At 40.1% G+C, this 22,388-nt stretch overlaps 1 protein-coding gene and 1 pseudogene across 1 annotated transcript; one reads left to right on the plus strand and one right to left on the minus strand.

The window, feature by feature from the left end:
- The window catches only part of LOC122071105, a 32,195-nt pseudogene extending 16,724 nt beyond the window's left edge, over positions 1 to 15,471 (plus strand).
- On the minus strand, positions 5,504 to 6,742 carry LOC122071178. The gene is made up of 2 exons (XM_042635524.1): positions 6,525 to 6,742; positions 5,504 to 6,452 (listed from the first exon to the last, which is right to left on the minus strand). The coding sequence occupies exons 1-2, from the start codon at positions 6,740 to 6,742 to the stop codon at positions 5,504 to 5,506; spliced, it is 1,167 nt and encodes a 388-aa protein (XP_042491458.1).
- Positions 15,472 to 22,388: the final 6,917 nt, after the last annotated feature.

Genomic DNA, 22,388 nt, shown 5'->3' on the forward strand with positions numbered 1-22,388 from the left:
TGTAAGTATTGTTTTTGGTTGTTTTCCAGGCATTGCACTAAGAAAATTCTCAGACGACTACTCAAATGATTCTGCAGTTTCATCATAAAGCAATGTTGCACCAAAGAGAATTGTTTGTTTATAGTGATTAACCCCTGTTACAAGTTTAGAATCCTGCAACCAGATTAGAGAAGAGGAAGGAGAGGAGAGAAAAAGTAAGAGAGGAGAGGAAGAAAGTTGAGAGGAAGAGAGCTGAGAAGAATAGAGTTTCTTGTTCTTTCTTCTTGTCTTGAGCTCTAAGGCCCTTACAACTTATATAGAGGATGTGGAGAAGAATAAGGTCTTCCTCCCTCCAAACTCTTCTCTACCATCATTATTATCCACCAAGCTCGCACCTAATATCATTAATGGAGCAAGCTACCAACTATCTACCTATCTTTGACCGTCGTGGTAGCCTCCCTTTGTTGACAATGACTCTCACCTAACATTGACAATGGAGGAGGCTGCCGCCTAGCTTTAACAATGAAGGCAGCCCCCCTTTGTTGACAATGGTGGGAGCCTTACCTAACACTAATAAGATTAAAATATCCCTAGAAATTCCACAACCTAGAAATTCCACAACCCCAAAAAATAGAGCAAAAGGCTGACCATATGCATTCGTTAGATAAGTTGTTTCAAAACATACATCACATCTCTAAAGTGTCTATCTATATAATCAACCATTGATCTAGCATTTTCCCAACAATGTTCATGATATGATCATCATCTAGTTGTATTAAATAAAAATATGATAGATCCTCTAACTGCATTTTATGAAAATACTCAAAAACAACACGCCCATCTCCTTTTTGTTGTACCATTATCTCGAATATATATAATTCTTATAATCAAAATCTAAAATTTTCACAAAACTTTGTTGCATACTCAATAAATCAATGGTTGATTTGATGGATATCTCAAATTTCTCTACATCACCAGTAGATGTTTCTTTTCAACCTCAACATTTGCTTCATTAGTGAGGGTGTATACTTATGATTATTTTCTTCTTTATATGAAACAATTTCAAACGCATCGTTTTTTTGAGTTGGCAAGTAATATGTGCTAAACAACCCATTCTTGTAGTTGCCTGATGAAAAATACTTGTTCCTGCCACTTATCCACTGCTGGTTCACCTTGTTTTGAGAAAAAATAGTTTGGTAGCTATATTCCTTATTATAGAATTCATATTTACTATTTTCACAATAAATCCTCATGCCAATTATTCTGGCCTTCAATTTACTACCTACCTTATTATGGTAAAAATGGAGTCTAGACTCTAATGCACTGGCAAAAGACCTTTCTCTTTCCTTTTCTTTTTTTTTTTTTTCTGTCTATTACATTGTACCCCTCTCTACTTCACTTTTTTGAGCACCAAGAGGTATTGTAGTAACATATTCTCTTATAACTGGATAGATGGTGCTGCATAAGTATAACCAAACCACAACTTCCTACAACATCAAAAGAAAAATGTATTTGGATATTATACATTCTGCACACATTCCCCAAAAATCTTCCTCCAGGTGTCTCTGAAATTCAGCTAATTATTGAGGCAAACTCATTATCTGTGGTACTAGTTCATTCGTAGAGAAAGCCACTAAAAAGATTTGGGAGGAGACTTGAATTGTTAGCATTCTAAAATAGTAAAATCCCGAATGGGAGACAGCTAAAATGTTACTGAAATTATTCGCTTCCATCAGTTGCTTTTCCTTGTCTTTCTGAGGATCCATTAATTTCATGGAAAACTTTGATGCACTATCATATAGTATTTTTTTCAAGAATACTGCCAAAGGATTTAGTGTACTCATAGTTATATCCTTTTGGTTCATTAGTGGAAGGACTGGCCGAATGGCTGTTTTATCCGGAAAACACAGTCATTAGTGTTACTTACTAGAAATCTTCCTGGTGTTTCCGACTGTCTACAGTCCTGGTTTCTCTCAAATGCAGTTCCATCTTACTCAGCTATCTCAAAACTAAAAGTTTATTAGTTTTGAATTTGAAAATACCATGCTCTAAATGAATTTTGCTTGCTTTACTCAACATTTTTGGTTTGGTTCTCTGATTTCAACAATAGCATAGATGTTACCATTCCAAGTGCATAAATAGCCTTCGCTTTGCCAATATCTAGTCTTGAGCCTTAGGAATCAGACTCTTTAATGGGACCCTGATGATCAATCTTTATAGGTAACAGATTTAGAATCCTGTTATCCAATATTTGGGCAATCTAAGCATCAATAGATGAACTATTTGGCACCTTCTTTTGTTTTTGTCTTGACATTTTCCTAAACCACCTACTTGCAATGTAGCTGAACAACACTTCTCAAAGATATCTAGGATGCAGAGTATAATAGTTATATTTTTTTAAATTTTTTTTCCAGCCCCACCATGGTTCTGTAATTTCACCCTTATGCAAGCCAACATATGTTGGGCTGGTGCTTCAGTTCCTATTCTTTGATATTGGAGACCTAAAGCTTTGAAAACTGAAAATCACCAGGAAGTTAGAATCTTGCGTTTAGTATTTATGCTGCCATTTGATTGCATTGTCTGCAAATCATAAGGAAGCAAGAGGCCTGCCATATGACTTGAAGCTGATCTAAACTTCTCTTGCATACCCAGCTACAATGTTGGTACATTTGCATTTTGTTGAATGGGGTAATGACTTGTGTCTAACATGACACGAGGCCTCTTTATTTATAACAATGGAGAGAATGTTCTAGAGAATTACAAAGACCATTAAACCCCTTAGGGTCCGTTTGGTAACTGACGTTTTCCCTAAAATCCATTATTACAACACTCCCCCTCAAGTTGGTGTATAGATATCACATATGCCCAACTTGCAGATAATATGATGAAACGTCTTACTACCAAGGTTCAAAATCTCATTTCGTTTCGGTATTTCAGTGGGTTTATGGCCACCAAAATACCAAAATTTCGGCGAGATTTCGGCCAAAACTATAAATTTTTTTTGTTTTGTTTCAGTTGGCTGTTTTAGTGGTCAAACAATGGTATTTTGACCTGAAACTTGGGGGATAGTCTATTGTAAGGTTAATAAACATGCTAAGAACATAAAAATGCAAAAATATTAGAACATGATGTTGTTTTAGAGTTGTACCTTTGTTTGGCATCAACTATCGAACTATTCTGGAAATTGTACCTACTTCATTGCTAGAACAAGATGTAATATGATAGTAAAACAAATAAATAATGCATTTAAGCCATGATCAAACATACATCAACATTAATTAGCTAATATTTAGAGTATTAGAGTAGTATACTATGCGACTCCCTAATCCACAAGTCCTAACTAAAGTCAAACACTGAGCACGCAACTTACACAATAGTATAAGTGTACAATAGTAATCATAATGACTATGTAGTATCTAATATCTCCTGGAAAGAACTATGACGGCTTGGCTGGTTCCACGCTCAGTACGAAAGAAATGACGTCCATTTTCCTTTGATTGCGCCACAAATGCATGCCACACATCATAGTCTGAGAGAATAATCGAACGTAGTCCTCCACAACTGTCAAAAAGACTGAGTCATCTACATACTGAAGGTAACCATTTCGAGAGTACGTATCACCACCATAGTATGAAGAAGAATCAGCTATTGAGTTACTGTCAACTGATGGATCCGACGTGTACGGGTTGATTGGGTAGGAGAATAAAGTGTCCACAAAGCCACTACCATGTGATTGGGTCTGGGAGCCATAGTCAGTACTACTACTAGGAATAGATGAACCAGATGTATGCCCCATCCTAGTGAATTGACCATAAGGTCCATGATAGTGCGACCAGGTGCTCCCTCCAGTAAATGATGGGACATGCCATTGCCCACTCCCTCTACTCTCATTGTCTAGATGACTATCTCTTCCACTCAAACTCATTCCACCAATAGAAGTAGATAGGCTATCAATGTCCATACAATCTCATTGCCCTTCACCGAATCGGCGATGAGGCCCTCTATGTAACCTGAACTCCTCCCTCTACCTGATGGACATGCACCATGATTAGAATCATGTGTGGCATACTCAAATCGACTCTCCTCAGTGAATTGCCCCGGCTCTGGCTGTGGATCGGCCTGCTCATACTGCTCTTGAACTCCTTTAAATCTATCACCACCACCTCCCCCATCACCACCATCACCATCATCATCGTCATCATCATCACCATCGCCACCATCACCATCACCACCACCATCACCATCACCATCACCATCACCATATGTTTGTGTCTGAGTCTGGGTGTGGATATGACCACCCGATGAAATGGACCAATCCTCTTTGTCATCATCATCATCATCATCCCTACCAGGTGCAGGCTCGAATGGTCGAGAGGTCTGTGAATGTATCCTTCCATCTGTAGCCATATAATCATCAACATTGACCGCCATCTCTCGCACTAGATATGGGTCTGGCCTACCTCCCGGTTGATCTATCAACGGCTCGCCTCTATCCCTCACCCAGTCCGCTAGAGGATCCTCATCATTTGAGTCGATCTGAAAAATATCAGCCAACTCGATCTGGTCCCTATCATTATCCTGACCTATGCGTATGTGTTGTATCCTCAGTTTCATATTATAATGCACATACACCAAGTCATTCAGACGTTGTGAACTCAATCGATTCTGCTTCTTCGAATGGATGAGTGAAAATGTGCTCCAATTTATCTCACAACTAGATGCAGAACATGTCTGGGAGAGTACTTTGATGGCAATATTTCTCAATTACGGAGATGAACCCCCATACAACACCCACCATTCAGCTGTATTATAAGTTACAACAAGTGTACAAGATTATTTATATTCCAAAACACTTAACACTTGTATAAGTAACATACTAAAATTTAGATTTCATACCAGGATCAGTATTAGTACGGCCCGCATATGTGGCAGGAGCCCTGAAGCTGCCTAATGCATCCCTAAATTCTTTCGTCTATATCAAATTTACAAATAGGACCCTAGTTAACAACCATTGTACTAAAATTTAGATTCCTATAGTATAATAGTAATAGTAGTACAAAACTAACCTTAGTATTGGCTTTGGCTTGTAGATCGAGGTTTGATTGTAACTTTACCTACTTCACTGCTTCTAAAAGATCCGGATCCAATGCAAGTCTCTTGCTGTACTGATACCTAGTGTTTAAATAGTATGCTGAAATGTGACAAAACATATTATTGTCAATGTGAACATTAATGCATTTTTATATCACATAAAAGAATGTATTCAACTTTGCTTACCGGCTATTATGCAACGGATGCAAAAGCTGGCTCTCCCTATGGTTTTCTATTATTTCCACAAATTTTCTACTTCCACGTGGGTTGGCAGCATAGACATTTTTTCCTTCATCATTGCAGTAGCAACCCACAGCCTTGGCAAGGTGGGTTTGAAAGCAAAATCCACCAACTTCAACACGCCAACAATTGTTGTCAAGATTTTAACCACTTTACCCAATTGTGTCCAAAACTACTCTAATGAAATGGTTGCCTATGTTTCCTTTCCACTAGCTGATCCTGCTTCCCTCCAACCAAACCACTCATTAGATGTGAACATGGATCGAAGACCAACTTTCTTGGATTCAAAACTCTGGAATGCAATATAGTTGGTAGCAAATCTTGTGAGTCCGGGCTTGACCAAGTCACCCCCGCACTTCTCCCTCAATAGGTTCAATGAAAACCCATGATTATAGACAAATGTGCTCACTTGCCTAGCCCTTTCAACCACAGTCTGCACAATTTTAAGTTTTCCCATGTCCTTTAACATTAGGTCAATACAGTGTGCTGCACAACGAGTCCAAAAGAGTTGGAATCTAGGGTTGTCCATCATTTTAATTTTGGCCTTCTTGTAGTTACTTCCATTGTTAGTCACAATTTGAACGACATTTTGTATCCCAACTTCTTCCACAACATCTTTTAAAAGCTTATAAATATATATTGCATCCGTTCTTTCCTTGGATACATCAATAGACTTCAAGAAAATGGTTCTACCATCACAATAAACCATAAAATTGATGATGGATTTTCTTGTGGGTCCTGTCCAACCATCACACATTATGGTTACCCCATAGCTCTTCCACATAACTTTTAACTCATCAGTATATACTTTCAAGTCAGCCTTCTCCTTAGGCAAATATACATTCATCACCTCATATGCAGTCGGCCCCTTTATCCCTAGACCGGCCTCAGCCACAGCATCAAGCATCGGCTGGTAATAAGGACCTGTGGTGGCATTTGCTAGGATGCTATGAAATAACATCCACTTAGACACTGCCTCCCCAACATAAACCTTCATGTCTCCCCACATCCCCTTTATCTTACGCTGCTTACTACCCTTTTTCCTGTACGCATGGGGATCCTGTTGTAGAACGGGGTTCACACGAGGTGGAACCACTGGAGCTGGAGCTGGAGGTGGGGTTGCCCTTGTACTCTGTGATCTCCTAAAGGGCAAAGGGATCTATGAAGATCCACTATCTCTTGCTCTAGATGGACCAGCCCCTCCATGTCTACACCTTTCCATATCCTTATGAAGACTCTGTTGGCTCAATGCTTGCACCTGCCGCCAATCTCTAGCCTCTTGGTCAGTTTCTATGTCATCAGGCACATACACTGGGTCATCGCTGTCATCATCACTATCATCATTATATCGATGCACGGGAGCATGTAATGCCTCCTCAAACTCTATCCTCGTTTTCTCCTTTGTCGCTTTTCTCTTATTCCCCCTCTTCATGTCTTCAGCTATGGCCTTGGCAATATGATAAGACACTTCTCTGCATCTAGCGACATTTAAGGAATTTCCAACCAGATGTTGCTCAAGTCTTGTGGCCCCACCACCCATAAACCTCTTATGATAGTAGTTGCATTTTGTATGCCTCTTGTCGCCTTCAATTGGCTCTCCGTGTTTTCATGCAATCTCTCCACTATCACGACTACTATCATGTCTTCCACATCCTCTTCCTCTTCTCCCTCTTTCCTCATCGCCTCCTTTAGCCATTTTATGTCACCTTGATATTGATGCAAAGAAAAAAGATTGTCATTATTAACTTACAAGTATATGGTAGCTGTTTATATTTTATTCTTACATAAAATTATTTTTTAATCAATTTAAAAAAATATTTTAATGACATAATACAACAAAATCAAAGATATTATAACATAGCAAGCATATAGTACGCTTCAAAACACTCTAATATTAATCTCCTATTTTTCCCTATTTTTAAAATTAATTTTCAATTATTGATCTATTTTTCAAAATTTTTAAAAATTAAAATAAATAAATACTGGCTGGAAAAAAATTTTACTCTGAAGGAGTCGTAGAACAGCCATTAGTGACTAAAATATATATAGTTGACAACCATCAAAGCAATATTTAGCATAAAAAGTAACAATTTATCTTAATGGAAAATGAATTTTTAAACCAGAAAAATAAAAGAATATTTATGTACCAAAAAAAAATTTCAACTCCGTGAGGTCATAGATTGGACTTTAATGTTTAACATATAAAAAATCCACAAGCATCCAATAAGTATTTATGTACTATTTCAAAAAAAAAAAAATGGTTTGAGAGAAAGAACTTTACCTTCCTTAGGCTTTGAAAGTATAGATCTTCTTGTAGGAATCCAATGGAAGTCAAATAGTGTGATAATGTTGCTAATTAGAGGATGGAAGGAGTGTTTTTCCTTCAAAATAGCCTCCTTGAACTGAAATCACCGAGATAGCTTCGACTCTGTCTTCACGAAATGGTGTTTTTATAACACTTGGATTGTACTGTTTCGATGAGATACCAAACGGTACCAAAATTTAGGTCGAAATACCAAAATTTCGATCGAAATTTTGCATACACCTTATTTCGTATGTAATTTTGTTTCGATAAAAAAAAAAACACCGAAATTCTGAAATTTCGCCGAGATTTCGAACCATGCTTACTACTAAGACCTTTAGTAAATACATCAGTCAGTTGTTCATTACTGGGAATAAAAGGCGCAGTGATAAGGCTAATATCCAGCTTCTCTTTGATGAAGTGTCGATCGATCTCCACATGCTTGGTTCGATCATGCTGGACAGGGTTGTGAGCAATGCTAATGATAGATTTACTGTCACAAAAGAGCTTCATAAGAAGAGTAGCAAGGACAACCAAATCAGTGAGAAGACCATGAAACCATAGGAGCTCACAAATTCCATATGCCATAGCACGGAACTCTGCTTTAGCACTTAAACGGACAACCACGACTTGCTTCTTGCTATGCCATGTAAAAAGGTTACCACCAATAAAGGTGCAATAACCAGTAATAGACCTGCGGTCATCAAAGGAGCCTGCCCAATCTGCATCTGTGAAGGCCTCCACCCTAAGGTGATCATGAGGAGAAAAAAGGATGCCACATCCTGGGGCAGATTTCAAGTACCAGAGAATACGCAGCACAACTTCCATGTGAGTCGAGTAGGGATCATGCATGTACTGACTAACCACGAAGATGGCAAATGCTATGTTAGGGCGTGTATGAGAGAGATAGATCAATCGCCCCACTAACCTTTGATATCTCCCCTTATCAACCGGATCACCTTCCTTGCTACTCAGGTGACCATTAGCTTCAATAGGGGTGTCTGCCGGCTTATATCCTAACGTGCCTGTCTCAGAGAGAAGATCAAGCACATACTTTCATTGAGACAAGTAAATCCCACGAGAAGACTTGGCAACTTCAATGCCGAGGAAGTAACGAAGTTGTCCTAGGTATTTGATCTCGAATTCCTCACTCAAGTATCTCTTGAGGTGAGAGATTTCTGTCAGATCATCACCAGTAACAACAATATCATCTACATAGACAATTAGGATAGCAATCTTCCCACTAGATCTCTTGATGAACAGAGTGTGGTCAGTATTGCTTTGAGAGTAACCTGTAGCAAGCATAGCCTTATGAAAATGTCTGAACCAAGCACGAGGGGATTGCTTCAGCCCATACAGAGCACGCTTCAACTTGCATACCTTCCCTTGGGTTTTGGAGCAAGTGAACCCAGGAGGAATGTCTATATACACTTCCTCCTCAACTTTCCATGAAGGAAGGCATTCTTTACATCTAACTGCTGGAGATCCCAATTTAAGTTGGAGGCACAAGCCAAGAGAACACGAATTGTGTTCATCTTAGCAACTGGAGCAAAAGTCTCCTAATAGTCAATCCCATAACCAAGTCTGTGTGAAGCCTTTGGCAAAAAGTCTGGCCTTGTACTGATCCACTGTACCATCAGCCTTTTGTTTTACTGTGAAGGCCCATTTGCACCCAACTGTCTTCTTTTGTGAGGGAAGACACACTAGATCCCATATGTCATTCTTCTTCAGAGCCAGCATCTCTTCAACCATAGCTGCCTGCCATTGTGAGTCTGCACTCACTTCTTGCCAGGTATGAGGAATGGATACAGAGGAAAGAGAAGACACAAAACTATAGTAGGAAAGAGAGAGAGAGTCATAAGAAAGAGTTTTAGCAATAGGATATAAAGTACAAGACCTAATGCCTTTACAAACAACAATAGGCAACTCAAGAGACTGATCAACAGAAGGAGAATTACTAGGGTCCAGGGGGACAAGATCAGGCTTGAGAGGAGACGACTGGCATGGTAGGATAGATTCTATATGTGTAGTGGTCTGAGTCTACTCTCTGTGACTATACACACGTATCCCTGGCCGAGACGCAGTAGGAGAAGTATGAGTGTCACGCTCCCCTCGAAACGGGATACTAGCAGGGATAACAATATCTAGAGATGCCGGCATATCTTCTACAATGGAAGGAGACTCCCCCTGAAGAGGTGTCGCAGTGTAGTATTACGTAGATTCGTGAATGACAATATCCATAGTCACAAACCAACGCCGAGTAGGAGGATGAAAATATCAATAGCCTTTTTGAGTAGGAGCATACCCCAGAAAAATGCATCGGAGACCACGAGGATCAAACTTTCTATGAGGATGATGATCATAAGCATAGTAAACACTACTGAATACCTTAGGAGGAACAGGAAAAACAGTGGAACCTTGGAGAAGATCCAGAGGGGAGCGGAAGGCATGGACCCGAGAAGGCACTCGGTTGATAAGAAAGGTAGCAGTGAGAATTACATCGCTTTAGTTCTGGGGAGGAACATGCATCTCAAACATAAGAAAGCATGCTACCTCACACAGGTGGTGATTCTTTCGCTCAGCAACCCAATTCTGAGCCGGAGTATCCACACAACTAGTCTGATGAGTCATCCCATGATTAAAAAGGTAAGCTTGAAAGGACCCTTCAAAATATTCCCGGCCAGTGTTGCTTCAAAGGATCTTAATGGTAGCACTGAACTGAGTCTGAACCATGCGGTGAAACTGCTGAAAGCCATAGAAGGTCTCACCCTTGGTTTGCATCATATAAGCCCAAGTTGTCCGAGAATGACAATCAATAAAAGAGACAAACCATCGATAACCATTGACAAACATATTACAAGATAGACCCCAAATATCAGAATGTATCTGACACTTTTATTTTCAGAAACAAAATAAGTGATTCGAGTTTGTTTGGCCAAAACATATGCCTCACAAAAAAACTGACTCGAATTATAATTTTTAAAGGAAGGAAAAACTCCAGCTAAAGTTCCCAAAGGGGGACGTCCCAACCGACGATGCCATTGCAGTAACTCAGAGATGGGAGGTGATGTAGAAGATGTCTGAAGAGCCTGACCAGAGACTAACGCCGAGTCATCATCAAGCAGATACAGATCACTATGTACCCTACCAGAGCCAATCGTTGCCCCTGTCACCAGATCTTGAAAAACATAACGAGACGAAAAAAATGTGACTTTGCAATTAAGACTGGAAGTAAGACTAATAGACAAAAGGTTAGTGGAAAAAGAAGAAACGCGTAATATACTAGAAAGGGATAATGAGGGGGTGCAACCAACAGAGCCCTTCCCTAGAATAGTGGAATAAGTCCCATTAGCCAATTTGACCTTACCATTACAAGAACAAGTAGTATACTGCGAAAAAAGAGATAAGCGGCCTGTCATATGATTAGATGCCCCAGAGTCTATAATCTAAGGGGTAGAAGGGACAAACATAGTATGGCCACAAAAGGAGATACCTGACCTAGAAGGGGTGGAATGAGCAGAGCTCGCAGTGGCAGGTGCAAGAGTCTAGACGTGTCAAGAGGCGTCGAAGAGCTGTAAGCTCGTCAAATGATAGCGAGGCTACTAAGGAGCTAAGAGCAGAGTCAGAGTTAGGGCTCTCAATATGGTTGGCCTGCCCAGAAGTACCAACATGACCCTTCCCTCGCCCTTTTCCAGATGTATCAGCAGGATGACCATGAAGCTTCCAGCAATGCTTCTTGGTGTGACGCTGCTTCTCAGAGTAATCACACTTCACTGAAGTCCTAGTAGAGGAGCCACCAGATTGTGGGGCTGCACTAAGGGACTGAGTGCTAGAAACGAGTGCAGATCTCTCAGTAGGAGTGGTAGCTTGCTGTGGAAGCATAGTGGTACGTCGATTGTCCTCAAGGTAGATCACAGTATAGGCTTGATCCAAGGTAGGAAAGGAGTCACGACTCAAAACCTGGGACCGTAATTGATCAAACTCCACATTCAGACTTGCCAGAAAGTCATAGACCCTGATTTTGTCTTCTCGCTTCTAAAACTTAGTGACATCTTCAGTGGTGGAAAGAATATACTCCTCATAGAAATCCAACTCAATCTATAGTGACTGCAACTCATAGTCGTACTATGACAGAGTGAGCCCTCTCTGCCTCAGATTATGAACCTTCTGACGAAGCTCAAAGGCCTGAGCATCATTCCCTGCTTGGAAATAGATCTCCTAGACAGACTTCTAGATCTTCGGAACGGAGTCAAGGAGGAGATAGCCATGCGAAAGCTGTAGCAACATGGTGTTGACAAGGAAGGCCATAACCAAAGAGTTGGCACACTTCCACTTGTCAATCTCAGCATTGGTGGTCGACGCTTTGTGGTTCCAGTGAGGTACCCGTAATAGCCACAAGACTTGATGGAGATGTAGACCGAGTGTGACCACATAAGGTAGTTTGTGCCATCAAGCTTGATAGCACAAGGAGGAAAGGTAGAAAGAGTCGCGGTGTCTCCACCAGTAGAAGTAGATGAGATGGTAGACATGGTTGCTACTCAAGGGGGCTATGCAAATAGAAGAGACACTAGCCGGAGATAGAGAAAACACCAAGATAACTAAAAAAAGCTAGAAAACCCAAAAATTGATAAAGGGTAAAACTCTGAGAAAATGATTTTGGGATAGCTCTAGAACGGAGACCTTAAAAGAAAAAGTGATCGGTATATACCACCACAAGGATAAGAGGCATCAATTGTAACAGACATCAAGACATTTGTAGCATCGAGCGGGGAAAAAGCATCACGGCAATGAATAAACATTCTCAGGGAGAAAACCCTAAAAAAGTGATGAAAAAAAGGTTCTGGGTCTCTCAGATCATTGTAGAAGAGAGTCTGAGAGCCCAGGGGAAGGATGGGTGGAGGCTAAAAACCCTCTTGGTGGTTTAAGAAGCTTCCACCATGAGAGAGAAGCAGATGAAGAGAGATAGAGGGAGGCACAGATGAAGGAGGCGCTGGGAGAGAGAGGGAGAGAAATGAGAAAGAGTCAAAGAGATGGAGAAGAGGGAGAGCCCTTAGGATTTTGGATCCTAATATGAATGGGGTAATGACTTGTGTCTAATATGACACCAGCCATCTTTATTTATAACAATGGAGAGAAGGTTCTAGAGAATTACAAAGACCATTAAACCCCTTAGGGTCTGTTTGGTAACTGACACTTTCCCTAAAACCCATTATTGCAACACATTTATACTTTGATAACCCTAAGAAAACACTACTTTCTCTTTTACTAGACCCATCTCTAGGTCGTATGCTATACTAGGTGGTTTCCAGAATTATATCATGTCTGATTTTTTTTTTTTTTGGGGGGGGGGGGGCAACTTGATTAGGGCCAATTTATTAGCCATTTGAACAGGATTGCAGATTACCATATTTGCTGGTAGCATGATTCTATTATAAAGGAGGATTTGTCTTATTTGGTGCTTGTCACCTCCCATTAGATGCATTTGTTACCTCATTGCAATGGAGTGCTAGGTGGGTAAATGACATTGTGGATGATCTCTCATGAAGCTCGGAATTGTTCGCCCTAGATTGTGATTTGGTTATGGTTCCTTTGTGAGATATGGCTTTTTGTCATTTATTGTCGTCGTTTAGATTTGGTTTGGGCTTTCTGCTCTGTTACTTTATGTGGAGCGTGACTACTCAACTTGTATTGTTTTTCTTCTTTAATGAATCATTCTTTGCTTAAAATATTACTCTTTTTTTTTTTCCCTGACACCTGAGGAGGTGTCAATTGGGTTTAACTGGACTTTTAACCATCTTGTTCTACCAAATAAAAGAAATAAAAAATAAAAGACTTTTAACCATCCTGTTCAATGTACAAGTATCACTTAACTGTGAGGATGATTTTGTAATTTTCTTCATCCCTTCATCCCTTCCGTGTAGGCAAGTACCCTTTCATTGATAGTTTTTCTTGTTGTCCGCACTCCCTCTCAAATCAACTCTTCTATCAAGTCTCATTTAATCTCTCTTCTCACCACATGTTTTTGGTGGTGAAAACAGCAGGGATTGTGACAAAGCTGACAGAAACTGCTGCAACTGGCCTCTGGTGATTGAAGTCCTCTTCCATTTCCTTGTTTTTCTTCTTCTTCAACTACGTCTTAAATTTCTTGCAATGCCCTGATGACCTCCATCTTTTCGATGGCAATTTCTCCATTTCCAAAGGGTTCTGATTTTTGGTTCACATTTAGGGTTTCAAGGAATGAGGTTTAAGGTCTCAAGTGGTGGGAGAGATGATTGGAGATGGGAGTGGATGGCAGATTCCTCGGTTTAAGGTTTCAAAGATTAAGGTTCTACCCTACAAAAAAAAAAAAAAAAAAAGATTAAGGTTTCTACCTGGGTGGAGAAAACATCTGAGAGGGAGAAGAAGATTGTTTTTGTTCGTGGTTTACTCGTTGTGTTGACTAAGTGGCCACTTTATCCCTTGGCTTGAAGTGCTGCATCAAATGACTAAAGGGTTAAAAAAAGTTGGGTTACAGACTGCCTAGCACAGTTGGTGAAGCTGTGGTGCACTAAGCCCACGCTCACCAGGAGGTCTTGAGCTCCAGCCTCTTGGCCGTTACCTTCCCCCCTCCCCCTCTGTTTCCCCTTTTTCTATAGAGTAGATACCTTTTAAAAACCAAACTTCACTTATAAGAGGTTTAAATTTCCTTCAAAGCCCAAAAAAGAAAATCTTACTTCAATGTTTAGATTATTATATAGGGTTTGATTACTGATGAAAAATGTGGTTTAGCATTTGCAATGTAGATTGATTGCCTTTGAATACTGTTTAGTTATTGTTAAAAACAATTTCAAAGGTTCAGGCTGTCAGGGAAAATGCCTTGGTTTGAGTATTTTGGGTGACCACTTTGCACAAATATGCTAGAGGCTAGGACCAATTCCAAACTCACCTCTCCCAGGACCTCGCATAGGCGGGACCAGCACTGGGTAATGGCCCTTTATGTTTTATATATTTATTTTTTATTGGAAAAGGATTTTCCTAGCGAATTCTACTGAATTTACCTATTGCATGAATTCTAATATTTATGGGGAAGGGTGGACCGTCCATGCTGGAAGCCTGACCTAGGGAGAAAATAATGCAGGATGAACTGGTTAATTATTAGTAATGACTGCCTTTCTGTAAAATCTCATGATCAGATAATTTTTCAGATGAGTAGTTCCTTTGAACAAATTTAACTGCAAAGTTTTGTCTGTATTCCTGCTGACAGAATTCTAATGATCTGGTTGGATGGATGATGTGCTAAGTTGTGTAGTGGAGACAACAAAGAATATTGCTGTAGTCTACTTGAAAGCATTAGTGATGTGCCTATTTTCAATACCATGTATGAGTTTTATGACCTCTTTGCAGTCATGTTTTTCTTTTACAAGCAGCTTATTATGATTGACCTGGGAGCTGACAACAACAAGATCACCTGCACTCTCAACGAGAAGCCTGTATCGACTTAGTTAAGACTGTCTATTGAGCTGCCTGAAATGATCGATCTGGTTAAGACCTCGAGCACTGCTCCAACAAGCACTATTACTGAGCTTTGGTACTCGTATGCAGTTCATCCAATTGCACAACATCATGTCCATAGTTTGTCAAGGCAGCTGCAAGGCTGTCATGGGGGGAAAAGAATGAAAAAGGAAACGAAATCTTCGGTTCGGCAGAGGGGAGGGGGGAAAATGAGGGTAAAAGTGGGTGGGGAGAATGCTGCAGAGGCAACTACAGTTGGTGTCACTGTTTCTGCACCGCTGCTAGCTCTACTGTACTTTATCTATTATGTTTTATACATTACTCTTTTTATGTTTATTCGTAGAAATAAAATTTTTATTTTGAACATAGAGTTACCCTCTAAAACATAGTATCTTTATACCTAACTCTCCCCCCTTTAGGTAGGACAACTTAAAGGCACAAGGCCCCTGGCCACTGCCTAGGCTCGCCTAATAGGAAGAATTAGGCAAAATATAGCACTGGAACCATTGATATGAACAGAACCAGATTTGAAAATTTGAAGAATTTTGACAATGGATGGTATTCATGTGTGTGGTGACTATGGAAAGACTGAAGCTGTATTTGATATACATTCTGTATCTAGAACGCATTCTAAAATGACAGAAACACTGTTTGGTATGCATTCTGGTTCTAATTTCCAAAATGGGTTGGAGAATGAGCCTCGTTCTGTCATGCACCAAAATGCCCATTATGTGTTCTCATTCCTGTGAAAAACGAGAACAGCTCATCCACCTCCCATGGAAATGAGGAATCAATAGAGACTTTGCAGTCGTTGTGATGGAGTCTTGCTCTCATCATGGCAATGTGTAAAATGAACATGCTCAAGATGATGAGCTTCAAGCTCTCCTCTAATATGACAAAGAGTGAGAGTACCTGTGCCGTTTAAAAGTAGCCCCAATTTCTACATATTGAATGCTTATAAATTCAAATCTATAGAGTCGATACCTACATAACGAGCTATTGCCGAAGTGATGAGTTGCTGCCAACAATGAATACAAATTGTCCCAAGCTGTTTTCTTGTTGCGAAATCAATAAAGGAGAAGACAAATAGAGCAGTAAGAGTGATCGACAATGGGGTTCAGTTGTTGGGTGATTTGGGGCTCCACAATAATAGATATATTAGGTCAGATTTTTGTCTCCTTTTCCAAGTCTTACTATATGTAGGCTCTATCCAGTTTCCCGTTGGAGAAAAACGGTTTCCTATCTATTAGGAATCGCCCCCCATAAATCTCTCCATATTCGTTCCGTTATGAAATGGAAATAGGTACCGTTGGATGAGGTCAACGTGGCCACATCACCAACATCTCCCTGGCCATGCTGGCCGAATGTATAATATCATTAGTCTCGATTTCCAGGAACATCAATCATGACATATCCATTTCTGTTTCCATTTCCAGGAACAATAAAAAGCATTGTCATGATGAGGAACATTCAGTTCCAATTCCAGACTTAGACTGTTCTAAGTCTAATATATATTCCGAACGCATAGTTCAAATTCCAGACTAATACTGTTCTAAGTCCCATTAAATTTACGTACTTAATGTAAGCTTCCGCATGAACTCTCTTTATGAGGAGATCGACTACCATATCACTGGTAGGTATATAGGTTACTTTAGTTTCACATTTTTCTACTATATCTCGAATATAATGGTATTGTATTTCTACATGTTTTCCCTTTGAGCTATTTGCACCACTGTGTATCAAGCTTATTGCTGCTTGATTATCACAGAATATTTTCACTGGTCCATTTACAAGATCCAGCTTAAATTCATTTAAAAACCGTCTTATCCAGACTGCATGAGTACTTGCCATACTACAAGCAATGTACTTAGCTTCCTGTGTGTGCCTAGCAACACACCCTTGTTTCTTGCTACCCCAAGAAACTGCTGCACCTCCATATATGAACATATGACCAGAGGTAGACTTACAATCATCTTTGTCACCTCCAAATTCAGCATCGGAGTATCCAATAACCTCAAGCTTTTCTGCTTGAAAACACAATTTCAAGTGTTTAGTTCCTTTAATATACTTCATAATCCTTTTCACAGTTTCCCAATGGGCAGAGCCAGGATTACTTTGGTATCTACTTACCAAACCGACTGGATAGGCCAAATCCGATCGTGTACACAATATTGCGTACATCAAACTACCTACTGCCTGAGCATAAGGTACATTCAACTTTTCCTATCCTTCTTGAGGACATTGACTTTTTGATAAAGTCTTTCCCAATACTATTGGAGTTGATGAGAGATTGCATTCTGCATCTCGAATCTTTTTAACACAGAGTTTAAGTATTTTTCTTGACTTAAACATAATCTATGTTGTGTTCAATCTATAATGATTTGAATTCCTAGAATATATGATGCTTCCCCCCTATCCTTCATTTCAAATCTGCTACTAAGTTCATACTTGGTTCTATTTAGCATATCCAAGTCATTTCCAGCCAACAATATGTCATCAACATACAAGGAGAGAATAGTAAAATTACTCATCCTCTTCAAAATATATACATAGTTGTCCAACTCGTTTGCCACGAATCCTAACTTAAGGACCGTTTTGTGGAATACTAAGTACCACTGACGTGAGGACTGTTTTAATCCGTACAAAGACTTTTTAAGTCTACATACTTTATCTTCCTATCCCACTGCCTGAAAACCTTCAGGCTGTTGCATATATATAGTTTCTTCCAACTTGCCATCGAGAAATACGGTTTTTACATCCATCTGGAATAATTCTAAGTCTAAATGTGAGACAAGTGCTAATATCAATCTAATAGAGGCAAATTTCGCTACCAGTGAATAAGTTTCAGAGTATTCTATTCCTCATTTCTGTGTATATCATTTTGCGACTAACCGGGGCTTAAATTTATTAATAGACCCATCCCCTTTATATTTTTCTTAAGTACCCATTTGCAACCTACGACATTTCTACCCTTTGGTAGGTCACAAAGTTCCCATACTTGATTCTTTGTGATAGAATCAATTTCCTCCCGTATGACATTCTATCATTCACCTGATTCTCACAATTCCATCGCTTCACTATAGGTTACGAGATCGACTACTTCTTCCACATCTGTGTCAACTGTATGACAAGATGGCTCACATAGATAAATGTAGTAGTCATCTAAATAAGTTAGGGGTGCTCTAGTTCTTTTACTCCCACTTACCCTAAGTTCCCAGTCCTGTCCCTGATGATCACCTTGATCTTCAGGAGCTTGAATTCCTTGATAAAAAATTCCTAGTTCCTCTTGAGAGTCAAAATCATAGTCATCGTCAATGAAATACAGGGGTTCTACATCCTTCTATTGCGGTTCCTCTTCTAGTTTCTCTAGAAATTCTGCATCACGACTCTCAATTATCCTTTTTTTCAGGGTGATAGAACCTATATCCCTTTGATCCTTCAGGATATCTTATGAACTTGTATTTGATTGTTCTAGAATCCAACTTGTTCCTATATGGCTCAGGTCTTAGTACATGGGCTATTGATCCCTACTTCCTTAGATTTTTTAAGTTTGGTTTCCTACCTGTCCACATTTCATAGGGAGTAGTCGCAATAGATTTGGTAGGGATTCTGTTCAAGATATAATTTGTTGTGAGAATGGCCTCTCCCCAGAACTCCTTAGAGAGAGAGGCATGTGATAACATGCAATGTACTATATTAAGTAGTGTTCTATTCTGTCTTTCAGCCACACCATTCGGTTGTGGTGTAAAAGACATTGTCTTTTGTTTAATGATTCAATGTTCCTCACAAAATTTTTCAAACTCTTTGGAATTATATTCTCCACCACGATCGGTTCTTAGAACCTTAATATTCCTTCCCAACTAATTTTGTACTTCAGTTCTATAGCATCTGAAACATTCAAATGCTTCAGATTTCCTACTAAGCAAATAAATATATCTATACTTTAAATCATCTGTGAATGTGATAAAATAAGTTTTACCACTATGAGTACTCACATTGAGTGGTCCACAGATGTAGAGTGTACCACTCCAAGAAGTTCACTTGCTCTCACTCCCACTGGAAAGAGTTTCCTCGTCATTTTACCAGAGAGACAATGTTCGCATCCATCGTATTCTGCTTTAGACAACTTAGGAACTAACCCCAATTTAACTATTTGTTGCATTTTCTTAATTCTTGGGTGTCCTAATCTCATATGCCACATGTATGAATCAACAAGGTTTGCACAATCAATATAAACTAAAGAACCAGATGCATTTTCATTAATAATACCAGTGGTTACATTGAGAACATTTTCAACAGTGGAAAGTAAAAACAAATCTTGCTCAGGAACAAATCATCCTGAAGTAAAAGAATAATCATGTTATCCAATGGTGACCTCAGTGCCTGTGAAGCGCACATCAAGGCCCTTCTTAACATGGGTTGGTATAGAAATCAAATACCGACGCATGTCGGGGACATAAATTGCATCCTTTAGACAGAAATTAGCCTTTCTAAGGGCAAACACATAGTCTGTAACACCTCGAACTTTGTTGTACGAGTTGTTACCCATGAAGATCTTATGGTCACCAGGTGCAAGAGTCTTCATCTCTTGTTGTCCTCTTGTGGTCCTTGCAATGTGACATGTCGCACCTGAATCGATCCACCACCCCTCACACTGTTCTCCAGATAAATTGTACTCAACTATGCCAATAAACTCTTTCTGCTGAGTGTTTGGTGGTGGTGCATGTGCAGTATTTCCTTTATTCTTTTTTCTTAGGGCAGGAAGCCCTAAAATGATCGAATTTTTCACATTCATAACATGCACCAGGTGGCACCTTTAAATTCCTGGATTTCATTTTTCCTTTCCCCTTGAACTTATTCTAGTTATTAGTGGGGCGAAACTGGTTGGCATTGGGACAGAATCAGTGCTGATGTGCCAATGATACCACTTGGTCAATCTCTGGCTGAGTTGGGTTAGACTGGGTTGTGTGTAATTCACCCATGGACTTTGTCATCATACACTGTTGATTGTATTGCAGTTGTTGGGGAAGTTTATCAATGCTGAGATTGTCTCCCAGAAATCTCAGTGCAGTTTGTGCCATTGCCCAAGAAGGGGGCAAACTGTTAATGATTGTGGATACTTGGTAGTTATTTGACACTTCTGATCCTGCATCAGCCAAGTCTTGAGCCAAAACAAGCATTTTTTTAACATAATCCACAACATCCTCACCTTCAGTCATTCTACAACTGTTATATCTGTGAGTCAGAAGCTGAGTGCGGGTTTCAGTTTTCACATCTTACTTAGCCTTCACAGCTTCCATTACTGCTTTGGTTGTTCTATGTTTGTTAAACACCTTCATCAGATGTTCTTCCATTTTCAATAAGATCAAGTTACAGGCTCTCTTGTCATCTTCAGCCCATTTTTCTGTAGCTTTAATATCTTCAATGGTAGCATTATATCCCCAACCACGGGTGAAGCGTGTATACATATCTGCCACCTCGGCCTCTCCTTAGGTCGACCCACCACCTCGGCCTCTCCTCATGCAAAGCAGCCACCTCGGTCTCCCCTTAGGCCGACCTACCACCTCGGCCTCCCCACATGCCGAGCCGCCACCTCGGTCTCTCCATAGGCCGACCTACCACCTTGGTCCCTCCTCATGCCGAGCAGCCACCTCGATCTCCCCTCAGGCCAACTTGCCACCTCAGCCTCCCCACATGCCGAGATGCCACCTCGGTCTCTCCACAGTCCGACTTGCCACCTCGGTCTCCCCTTAGGCCGACTTGCCACCTCGGCCTCCCCATATGCCGACCTGCCACCTCAGCCTTCCCATATGCCGACCTGCCACCTCAGCTCCTCCTTATGCCTAGCAGTCGCCTCGACCCAGTACAATCATGCAAGACACCTAGAAACGTATACACATCCACTCCTACATTCAAGAGACGTGATCCTTGATCATAAGGGCAGGACTCTGTCCACTACGCGTCATTAGAGGCGTCCACCCCTCTCATGACTTGCACTTCTGAGATAAGAGAAGAATATTCTTGAAAGATGCCCTAGGATCTTGAATATTCCTTGAATCAGAGAGCCATTCTCCTTAAGGACTCCACGCCTATCAGGACTCTCCATAAACGTTTCTCTTTCTCCCTCCATCAGCAGCCTATAAATACCAAGGTAAGCCTCCATCAAGGGGGATCGATCACTTCTTTACTGAAAACTCTCTTGAGTATCTGTTGTGGAAAGATCTGACTTAGGCATTGGAGAATCCCTCGTCGGGTCATCCTAGCTCTCCCCTATCTTCTGTTCTGTGCAGATCTGCTAGAGCATCAGGAGCTGTAAGGAAGATCGACTGGTCAATTTTGACCGCATCACAAAGCAATGGTGATACTCACATTGCTCCAATTCAAATGGAATTTACAATAAAAGAAGACCACAGATTCCTTATTTTTCCTTGGTTGGCGCACTCACGTGAAAATGCGCAACTATTAGGTGCTTATGGAAATGTGTTGCGTAGACCATTTTAAGCGCCAACAAGAGATTCCATCTTGATACTATGACCAAGATATTTTCGCAAATGACCCGTCAATGGCAATCCTCTAAGACCCAGTATGGTTATGGTTTTAGATATTGGGATCGGATAAATTCGGTATAGTGCCTTATGCCTATACCTGCTTGATAACGTGTCGATGGAATAAAAATTGGAGAGAGAAAAATAGTAATTTTTATTTTTCATTTTTATATTTTAAGAAAACACCTATAAAATAAACATTACATTCTAAAGACTGGTAAACCAGCTTTGTGATGCAACTAAGATCACTTAGAAGAAGATCATCAATATGGAAAATTCAATTTAGGATAATTTACAATGCCACCCCCTAGAGAATGCCACAATTATAAGAACACTCACTTTGTTTCACCAAATTAGACTTAGACCCCTTGCTGTCAATTGCTGTTAAATGAGGAGTTGAAATGACTATTGTACCCTTTTGACTAAAACATATGTCTAATTAGACATTTACTCAATTCCCTCTTCTTCTTCTTCCTCATTCACTGTTGCAACTGAGGACATGAGAACAAGCTTGTTTGGTGGCCACGGGAATCGGTGATGGAATTCGCTCGTATCGCTGTTGATTCTGGCAAGAATCCTGTTGCCAGAATCGGTGGTGCTCCAAGCCTCCAAGCCATTTTCTTTGTTCCAAGCCTCCAACGAGCAATCGTGTTCCTAAATCTAAAAAAGAAAATTAAAAAGAAAATCTTTAGAGCGCTGGTTTGAGTGGTTTCAAGCTCTTTTACTAGGAAAAAATGGTT

This window comes from Macadamia integrifolia, chromosome 1 (assembly GCF_013358625.1).
Source record: "Macadamia integrifolia cultivar HAES 741 chromosome 1, SCU_Mint_v3, whole genome shotgun sequence".
Taxonomy (NCBI): Eukaryota; Viridiplantae; Streptophyta; class Magnoliopsida; order Proteales; family Proteaceae; genus Macadamia; species Macadamia integrifolia.